The 11,171-nt window shown below is 38.3% G+C and overlaps 1 protein-coding gene across 1 annotated transcript; it reads right to left on the bottom strand.

Moving 5' to 3' along the window:
* Nucleotides 1-959: 959 nt before the first annotated feature.
* LOC149528407 (uncharacterized) lies at nucleotides 960-5,630 on the bottom strand. Its single transcript, XM_089808034.1, has 3 exons — nucleotides 3,572-5,630; nucleotides 2,444-3,268; nucleotides 960-1,654 (listed from the first exon to the last, which is right to left on the bottom strand). The coding sequence occupies exons 1-3, from the start codon at nucleotides 5,628-5,630 to the stop codon at nucleotides 960-962; spliced, it is 3,579 nt and encodes a 1,192-aa protein (XP_089664160.1).
* Between the last annotated feature and the right edge of the window lie 5,541 nt (nucleotides 5,631-11,171).

Raw genomic sequence — 11,171 nt, forward strand, 5'->3', positions numbered from 1 at the left:
CCTAGAATCAACAAATGGTACATGTCTTCTCTCAGATTATTGGGTTTTGTACCCCTGAGGCCAATTAGGTGCACTCTAATGGCTCATTTGCACAAAACCCTGATTTTAAGGAGGGTTTGGGACTGGTTTCACCCAATTTGCTCTAACTTTGTCCAAACTCCTTCAAATCACTCCAAATAAAATGCAATGAGTCAGTGGGACATGAAACTCTGCAAATCCACCATTAAACTTCTAGTCTCACGTCCGTACCACACATGCAACCTCTGAAAGCAGCGAATTAAATAGAAAAATAGGGAGTTCTTTATTCATTCAATGAAAAATCCGTACAATGAAGTTCCTCTGTTCTTTTGGGAAGAGGATCAATGTATTTATAGCCTAATGACACCTAAAAACCGACCTCCAAGGCAGTTAGAGGTCGAATGCAACTAATTTGCAAAAGTTGCACAGTTTTTTGCAAAAGTTGTCAGCAACTTTTTGCAAAACTGCCGATATGAGCAACTTTTCATTTGAAGACTTCAAAACACATTCTAAACTTGATATTGTTGAGCATCATGGCTATTTAGGCCATATGACACCCTCCTAAACACCTAAAACATATATACCCTATAGGCTACTTACATCCTTGGTTTATAGGGTCACCAAATAGGATGAAGCGCCTACACAAATGGGCTCATACTTATTCAAACCTTTCATAAAACTTCATGAAACCTCTAATTACATCCAAAGAGGTATGAGGAAGGATCTCCCATGTAAAAACAATGAGTATTTCCATTACATGCTATTACATGCCAAGTTAGGCCATGTGGAACCATAACAAGTAATACCAAGAACAACCAAAATGAAGCACAATCAACTGAAACTATCATTGTAACCATCATGGCCCTTGACAAGATGAAGAATGAAGACAAGATGGAGTTTTATCCATTCCTCCAATACCAAGCTTTGTGCTCTGCACCATACTACCCCTCTCCAAAAGAACTCAAGTCCCTTGAGTTGGGAATGGTGTTAAATTGATAGCCTGCTTTCTCTATCTCTGCTTGAGTCATCCATGTTGCATCCTCCTCAGGTAACCCAGCCCATTTGACCAGGTAGGTATAGTATGTGCCTCTTCGTGTCTTCATAGAAACTCTCTTGTCCAATATGCACTCAATTTGGAGTTTATGTGTCTTTGGCAATGCAACATCAGTAACCTGCTCTTCTAGACCTGTACCTGCATCCACAATATCAGTAGGTTCTTTGAAAGCAAACAAATCAGAGATATTAAAGATTGGTGACAATCCAACATCCGGTGGCAATTCAATTTTGTATGCATTGTTCCCACATTTTTGTAGGATCTTAAATGGACCAATTTTCTTTGCCATCAACTTGGTATGCTGTCCCTTTGGCATCCTCTCCTTCTTCAAATGGACCATGACAAGGTCTCCAACCTTGAACTGCAAATCCCTTCTTTTCTTGTTGGCATGTTCTCTGTACTTGTCTGCAGATTTAGATAGTCTGTCTTTCACTTGGTGTTGTACCTCCTTCATCACTTGTGCAAAGTCTTGAGCTTGGGCACTTCTCCTCTCCATCTGACTGACATCCCTTAACTCTAGTACTCCCCTTGGGTGTTCACCATAAACAATTTGGAATGGTGTCAAACCAGTACTTCTGTTTACTGAATCATTGTATGCATATTCAGCTTGTGGTAATATGTTATCCCATGATCCACCATATTGTTGTACCAAGCATCTTAGTAGGTTCCCTAGTGACCTATTTGTTACCTCAGTCTACCCATCTGATTGAGGGTGATAGGCAGAAGAAAAATTAAGGTTTGTTCCAAGTCTTTTCCAAAGAGTCCTCCAAAAATGTCCTAGGAACTTGGAGTCTCTGTCTGAAACAATAGACCTTGGTAAACCATGGAGTCTTACCACTTCTTTGAAGAATAGACCTGCAATGTTTGAAGCATCATGTGTAGTTTTTCAAGGGATAAAGTGAGACATTTTGGAAAATTTGTCAACAACCACAAACACACTATCATTTCCTGCCTTAGTTTTTGGTAATCCCAATACAAAATCCATGCTTATTGAATCCCGTGGTTTGTCAGGGATAGGTAGAGGAGTATAAAGCCCTGCATTTGATGAGTGCCCTTTAGCCTTTTGACAAATTATACAAGATTCCACAAACTTTCTTACATCGGTCTGCATTTTTGGCCAATGGTAGAATCTCCTAACTTGCTCAAGTGTTTTGTCTAATCCAAAATGACCAGATATGCCCCCACTATGTTTTTCTTTGATTATATTCTCTCTATATGATCCCCTAGGAACACATAATTGTCCCCCCTTAAACAATAAACCATCTTGAATTAAAAAATTAGAGAACTCTGTGTGATACCTGCCTTCCATGCTTTGGCAAACTTTATAAATCTCTTTGAAATCCTCATCTTGGCTGTATAGTTCCTTCATACCTTCTATGCCAACGGTTTCAAGTTCAATTGATTGAACTAGGAGGTTTCTTCTGCTTAGGGCATCAGCAACTTTGTTTGTGATCCCTTTCTTGTGCTTGATTGAGAAAGTATATACTTGGATGAACTCCATCCACTTCATGTGCCTTTGATTCAATTTTTCCTGCCTGTTAAGAAAGCTCAAAGCCTGATTATCAGTAAAAACAATAAACTCCTTGGGAAGTAAATAATGCCTCCATCTTTTTAAGGATTGGACCATAGCATACAACTCTAGATCATATACTGAATATTTCTGCTTTGCTTCATTTAACTTCTCACTAAAGAAGGCTATTGGTCTGCCCTCTTGACTCAATACACCACCAATAGCTTTAGTGCTTGCATCGCATTCTATGACAAATACTTTGTTGAAATCAGGGAACTTTAGGACTGGTTCTTGTGCTATCTTCTGCTTCAGCATTTGGAAAGATTCTTCTGCAGCATTAGTCCATACAAAATGACATTTCTTGCCCCCCTTAATGGTATCCACCATTGGAGCAGATATCCCACTAAAATTCCTTATGAATTTTCTATAAAAATTACATAAACCATGGAAACTTTTAACCTCACTAGCAGTGGTAGGAGATGGCCAATTTATTATAGCTTCTACTTTGGATGGATCCATTTTCAAAGAGTCCTTAGAAATAACGAAACCAAGAAATATCAGTTCATCCTTCACAAATATACACTTTTCAAAATTGATCTTGAGATCTTCCTCATGCAATCTTTTTAGGACCAAATCTAGATGTTTGAAGTGTTCCTCTTCATCCTTGCTAAACACTAGTATGTCATCTAGGTATACCACAACAAACTTGTTAAGGAAAGGCTTAAGTACCTCATTCATCAATCTCATGAAGGTACTTGGGGCATTTGATAGCCCAAATGGCATCACAAACCACTCATAAAGACCCTCAGTTGTTTTAAATGTTGTTTTCCACTCATCCCCTTTTCTGATCCTTATCTGATGGTATCCACTTTTTAAGTCTACCTTGGAGTAAATTTTAGCCCCTCCTAAACAATCCAACAAATCTTCCATTCTTGGCATGGGAAACCTATACCGGATGGTTATCTTGTTTATAGCCCTTGAGTCCGTACATAGCCTCCATGTTCCTTCCTTTTTAGGTGCAAGTACTGCAGGTACTGCACATGGACTCACACTCTTCCTAATCAGACCCTTAGACAGCAACTCTTCTATTTGTTTTGCTATCTCCTCATTCTGTTCTGGAGTCAACTTGTATGCAGCCTTATTTGGTAAAGTGGCCCCTAGTATGAGGTCTATACAATGACTCACCTCTCTCTCTGGTGGTAAAGTAGATGGTACACTCCCTGCCACAATCCCATGATACTTGTTTAGCAAATCCCTAACCTCCTTGGGTCCTACATCATCTTTTTTCAAATCTGCTCTAGGCTTGACTAGGTTCCTTGATTCTTGTTTTGGTCTTACCACTATTGCAAAGCAGGGTGTGTCCTTTTCTTTTATAGTTTTGAGGAATTCCTTCTCCCCTACTAAAGCCACACTACTAACTATATGGTCTGATTTGCTATCATCAGGCAATGACCTCATTGTATACTTAACACCTCCCTTAGTTATTGTATAAATGTTGGTTTCTCCATCATGCCTTGATTTTACATCAAACTGCCATGGCCTCCCTAATAAGAGGTGACATGCATCCATCTCAGTGACATCACACAAAACTTTATCAGAATACTCTCCTAATGTGAACTCCACCCAAACTTGTTCATTTACCAATGTTTGTTTGTCTTTTGTTAACCAAGAAGCTTTATAAGGGTATGGGTGTGGTATCCTAGGAAACTTTAATTTATCCACCATTTCTTTAGATGCTATATTTTCAGTTGATCCTAAATCCACAATTAACTTACATACCTTTCCTTTCACCTTGCAATGTGTCCTGAACAATGTTTTTCTCTGAGGTGGTTCTGCAGGTTGTGGTACCTTCAAAAGTGTCCTTTGCATCATGAGGCACTCTCCAGTTTTAGGATCAGCAAGTCTGGAGGTTGTGGTGTGATAGGATGAGATGCTTTGCCCATCCTCTTCTTCTTCTTGCAATAGATTAATTCTCCTATCTCTGGGTCTGCTGCTGTCTCCTCCTTTTTGGGGACATCTAAAGGATTGATGCCCTGTCTGATTGCAAATAAAACACCTTCCACTAAAGACCTGGCCTCCTCTGCTCCTGTTGCCATTCCTTCCTCTATTGCCATTATTTCCTCTGCCTCTAAAAGATCCTCTTTGACTGGTATCAATATTCTGATTCTGATTTTCATCTCTGAAACCAGAGCCTCTGCCTTGAAATCTGCCCCCTCTTCCTCTGAAATTATTGCTACCTCCTCTTCTGTTGGTGTTTGAATCACCTCTCCTCTTATGCTTCTCTTCAATCTTCAATGCAAGATTAAAACACTGGTGTATAGACTCCAAATTCACCAATGTCAATTCATCTTGAATAGAATACTTCAAGCCACTTACATATCTAGCTAGTTTTTGTTTATTTGTCTCATTGACCTTGGCTCTCAATGTCAAGTTATGGAACTCTTGTGTGTATGTGCTCACATCAAGATCCCTTTGTTTAAGGTTATGCAACCTTTGGTTCACAAGGATTTCATAATCCTCGGGCACAAACTGCCTCTTGATCTCTGCTCTCATTCTTTTCCAAGTAGTTATGGGCTCCTTGCCATCCTCAGCCCTCTCATTCTGAACAAAATTCCACCAGCTTAGTCCTGCACCCTTCAACTTAGTCTTGGCAATCTTCACTTTTTGGCTTGGTGGAATGTGGTCACATTCAAAGTGATTGTCCATGGCTTCAAGCCAATCAATGCATTCATCAGGATTGAGTTTTCCTTGAAATGTAGGGATCTCTCCACCCTTGACTCCCGACCTTTCTAGTGCTTGCAAGAGAGGCCTTTGATCAGGTGGTACTACTGCTGCATTGTCATCTTGCTCCACCGCTTCATTTTCTGATTCATAGTTTTCTCCTCTCTTCAACTTACCCTTGAGTCTCTCCAACTCTCTCTTGACTGCTCTGTTCTCTTCTCTAAAGGCCCTACTTTCAGCCATTTGTTCTTGTACTATCTTGGCTAGTTCTGCATTTGTGACCCTTAGAGGGAGAACCCTCTCTGGTCCATCTTCTCCTTCAGACATGATGAAAATAGGTCTTCACCTGCTTTGATACCACCTTGATGCAGAGTTACACACCGGAAGTGTACTCTTGGTCTAGATTGCACTTAGACCCTTCAAACAAGCCAAACTTGCTTCTAGCCTTAGGGAATCCTTAAAGGACCTTCCACTCTTGGCAAATAACCTTCTCACAAGGTTTGACAACCTTCTCAATGCAAGGAACATGTAAGCAAAGTCTGCTCCCAATTTGTCTTTAGGAATAGTATCCCTCAACTAGGCCAAAACAAGGATCTATGCCTTAGGCCTCTCAACCACTTGATCTGATGATCAACACACCTAGTAGGTCAGCAAAACCTAAAATTCAGCAATATCTTTTGATTTCCCCAAACGACTTGGCAAATAAACTAGAGTTTCAGATACCCTTTTGACTCCCCTTAAATACCTCCAAATCTTAAAATCTCACTCCACTCCAGCATATCCCAACCTATGCAAAACACGCAGACCTAATAGGCCTAATTAGGCTTGGTTTGTTAAGAAAATGCAAGGAAATGGGTACACAGAATAAGATACTGACTTGGATGGTGTTAGGGAAGGTCTAAGACTTCCAATTCAACCCTTGGTTGCACTCCAATCAACCAAACTTCACAATTCTACTTCCAAATCTGAATTCCTAGTTCAAATTCTATGCCTAACTTGAACTAGGGCATCATTGAAACTTGGAATCCCACCATAGAAACTACTCCTACTCCTAGAATCAACAAATGGTACATGTCTTCTCTCAGATTATTGGGTTTTGTACCCCTGAGGCCAATTAGGTGCACTCTAATGGCTCATTTGCACAAAACCCTGATTTTAAGGAGGGTTTGGGACTGGTTTCACCCAATTTGCTCTAACTTTGTCCAAACTCCTTCAAATCACTCCAAATAAAATGCAATGAGTCAGTGGGACATGAAACTTTGCAAATCCACCATTAAACTTCTAGTCTCACATCCGTACCACACGTGCAACCTCTAAAAGCAGCGAATTAAACAGAAAAATAGGGAGTTCTTTATTCATTCAATGAAAAATCTGTACAATGAAGTTCCTCTGTTCTTTTGGGAAGAGGATCAATGTATTTATAGCCTAATGACACCTAAAAACTGACCTCCAAGGCAGTTAGAGGTCGAATGCAACTAATTTGCAAAAGTTGAACAATTTTTTGCAAAAGTTGTCAGCAACTTTTTGCAAAACTGCCGATATGAGCAACTTTTCATTTGAAGACTTCAAAACACATTCTAAACTTGATATTATTGAGCATCATGGCTATTTAGGCCATATGACACCCTCCTAAACACCTAAAACATATATACCCTATAGGCTACTTACATCCTTGGTTTATAGGGTCACCAAATAGGATGAAGCGCCTACACAAATGGGCTCATACTTATTCAAACCTTTCATAAAACTTCATGAAACCTCTAATTACATCCAAAGAGGTATGAGGAAGGATCTCCCATGTAAAACCAATGAGTATTTCCATTACATTCTATTACATGCCAAGTTAGGCCATGTGGAACCATAACAAGTAATACCAAGAACAACCAAAATGAAGCACAATCAACTGAAACTATCATTGTAACCATCATGGCCCTTGACAAGATGAAGAATGAAGACAAGATGGAGTTTTATCCATTCCTCCAATACCAAGCTTTGTGCTCTGCACCAATGAATGGGACCTTGACTTTGGAGTTGAAGAGGTTTATTATTTTGAGCTTTTTGCCTCTTCATGGTTACCAACTCATTTCCCATTTTTTGCACTAAAACACTATTATCCTCCAACTTCTTTTCTTGATCCAGTATCATTCGATCTACATTTTGCATCAATATCTGCATCATACCCTCAATCCTATCAACTCCATTAGAGGATATAGAGGCCATTGGGACCATAGCAAGAGGCTGACTTATAGAGGAGACATGAATAGGGGCCAAAGTAGGCTGATAATTAGGCATGTCAGGGAAGAAAAACATTGGGGGTCTTGGAGCTAACTTTCCTCCCTATATCAAAATATTTTATGTTCTTTTGGAAACCTCATAAGAATTTGGTAAAGTGTCCCCTCCCATAGATTGCAAAGTGGTAGAAATATCACTGTTGAAGGCTCTGAGATAATATAAGAATGTATTACTAGGAGAGGACTTCACTGCAGTAGATATTTTCTCTCATATCTTCTAAAATCTATAATTGAAATCAATCATACATTCATGGGGGGGCCTCTTAATAGTTGTTAGTTGTTCTAAGAGTGACAGGTGGTCTATTTTGTCCTCAAAATGCCTACATAGGGCTGCCCCTAACTTGTTAGCATTAAACCTCAGATAGAAATAATAGTTACATGCAAATATAACCAATACCAGAAAGTAGTAGATGACAAAGAAGAGAACACAAGGCACCAAGATTTAACATGGTTCACCCAATCCCTGGGCTACATCTACCAATAGCAAGTCTAATATTATTGTTATCCTGTGATTACAACCTGATTACAATCTGTAATCCCTTACAACTCAATACTACTACAAGAACCAATTTTCACATCACCATATATTATGAAATCCCTAACCCTAAGCCTTTTTATACAAGCTTTTTCCACTTACAAAATTAGGGCTAGAAGAATAGAAAAATAGTAGTCGACACCTTTTACAATATGAGGGCATTTTTGGCCAACCCCACCTTCTATTGCGACAAGGAGCTCACCTAGGGCACTGCCCCTTGACCCCGTCTTGGGGGTTCTACCCCCAAACCCCCATATAAATAATATGGGAAGAAAATTGTGTCAAATAAACCTTTGAGTCTAATTAGGCTACACATCACAACAATCTCCCACTTGGAGACTAATCATAGCACAACTAAACCTGTAGCTCCCATTGGAATATCAAACCACCTTAGACTTTCCTATTCATTTATTCTATTCAATTGAGAAGACCAATCAAAGCTAAAGAGGAATTTATCTTCTCCCTTGTCACTACCTTTGTAAACATATCTACTAGATTGTCATTTGTAGGTATCTTCTCTAGCTTTAGTTGGACATCATCCAAAATTGATCGAACAAAATAGTACCGCAACTGAATATGTTTTGTCTTTGAATGCAAAGCTGAATTCTTTGCAAGATGAATGGCACTTTAACTATTTGTAAACACATAATTATTGCTCTGAGGGTGTCCCAATTCTTCCAAGAAGAACTAAAGCCATATCATCTCCTTGGCTTCTTCTATAGCAGCAACATACTCTACCTCTGTAGTGGATAAAGCATTAACCTTCTATAACCTAGAAACCTAGCTCACAGCTACCCCACCAATAGTAAATACATAGCCTATAGTACTCCTCCTAGTATCAATATCTCTAGCCAAATCTGAATCTACATAGCCCTATAAAATAGTAGTAGAGCCCCCAAAGTGTAAACACTTACTAGTTGTTCCTCTCAAATATTCAAGAATCCATTTGACTACATTCCAATGCTCAATTCCTAGATGACTCATATACTTGCTAACGACTCCCACTACATGTGCAATATCTAGTCTTGTACATAGCATGGCACACATCAAGCTTCCTATAGTGGAAGCATAAGGTACCTTAGACATCTTGTCCTCCTCTTCTTGTGTCTTGGGACACATCTCCTTAATCAACTTCAACTGACTAGGAAAAGGTGTCCTGATAGCTTTAGCATTCTTCATAGAGAAACATTGCAACACCTTCTCAACATAATCAGCCTAAGATAATGTCAATTTTCTATTCTTCCTATCTCTGCAAACCTTTATACCAAGGATTTTCTTTGCTACCCTCGAATCCTTCATAGAAAATGCATGTGCTAACTGGCATTTTAGCCCCTTAATGTGATCCATGTTAGACCCAACTACAAGCATATCATCAACATATAAACATAAAACAATGTAGTTCTCATCATCCAACCTCTTAAAATAAACACAATGTTCTGACTGAAACCTACTATATTCATGCTCATGCATAAAAATGCCAAATTTTAGATACCATTACCGAGGTGCTTGCTTCAAGCCATATAAACTTTTCTTCAATCTACACACTAGGTTCTACTTACCTTTGACCTCAAATCCCTATGGCTGAGCCATATATATCTCTTCATCCAAATCACCATGAAGGAAAGTTGTTTTAACATCAAGCTGCTCCAAATGCAAATCTTCAGTACTCACAATACTTAAAATAGTGTGAATAGAGGTCATTTTAACAATAGGAGAAAATATCTCATAAAAAACAATGCCCTTTTTCTATGCAAATCCTTTTACAACTAACCTAGCTTTGAATCATTTCTTACCTCCATCCTCTTCTTTCAACTTGTAAACTCATTTGTTCTATAAAGCCTTTTTACCTGCAGGAAATTTGCATAAATCCCATGTCTTGTTTTTCAGTAAAGAGTCCATTTCTTCTTTCATTGAAGACTCCCACTAAATCTTTATATCCACCTACATAGCTTCATCATAACATTTAGGTTCACCAACATCAATATGTAAAATAGAATACAAGGAAGGATAAAATCTTTCTGGAGGTCTACTCATCCTTGTTTATTGTCTAACATTCACTAGGTTGTGTGGTATTTTTATTATGGTTGTTGCACATCATGAAGGATTGTTGGAACATCAACTTTTGGAATATTATCCAGCACTACATAATCTTTTTATTTCTTCTCATGTTGTTGCAATAGATCTTTGTACAACACATTCTCATTGAATATGACATCCCTACTTCTTACAATTTTAAGATTTTCAAAATCTTAAAGCCTTTAACCAAGATCATTAATTCCATATCCAAAAAATACACATTTCTTTAACTTAGCTTCTAGCTTGGTTCTATTTTCAGAATCCATATGAGCAAATGCTTCACAACCAAAGGTTCTGAGAAAAGAATAACACACCTTCTTACTAGTCCACGATTTCTCTAGAATACCATAGCCCAAAGGAGTAGAGGAACCTCTATTAATCAAATATACAATAGTATTAATATCCTTCACCCACATGTGTAAGGACAACCCAGCATGCAACCTCATGCTCCTTACATGCTCCATTATAGTCATGTTCATGTGTTTGGCCACTCCATTTTCTTGTGGAGTCCTTGAAATAGTTTTTTGTCTATTAATACCATTAGTGAAGTAATAATATTCAAATTCATGACTACAATACTCACCACCATTATCAGATCCGAGACATTTTAATTTCTTTCTAGTCTCATTTTCAACCAAGCATTTCCATTTCTTAAAAGTTTGAAATATATAAGATTTCTGTCTACGAAAATAAATCCATACTTTTCTAGTTGCATCATCAATAAATGTAACATAATAATGAGACCAAGGGAAGATACTTGAGCTAGTCCCCATACATCTGTATGCACAAGCTCTAATTTCTCTATTTTATTTTCCTTCCTAGTCTTCACAAAACTCACTCACTTTTGTATTCCATACATAAAAATTTCACAAAAATCCATATTAACACATTTTAGACCTAGTAAAACTTTTTTTGAATGGAGTACTTTCATACCTTTCTCACTCATGTGCCCAAGTCTATTGTGCC

Source organism: Cupressus sempervirens, chromosome 11 (genome assembly GCF_028749045.1).
Source record: "Cupressus sempervirens isolate cs-2001-9-10 chromosome 11, ASM2874904v1, whole genome shotgun sequence".
Classification (NCBI taxonomy): domain Eukaryota; kingdom Viridiplantae; phylum Streptophyta; class Pinopsida; order Cupressales; family Cupressaceae; genus Cupressus; species Cupressus sempervirens.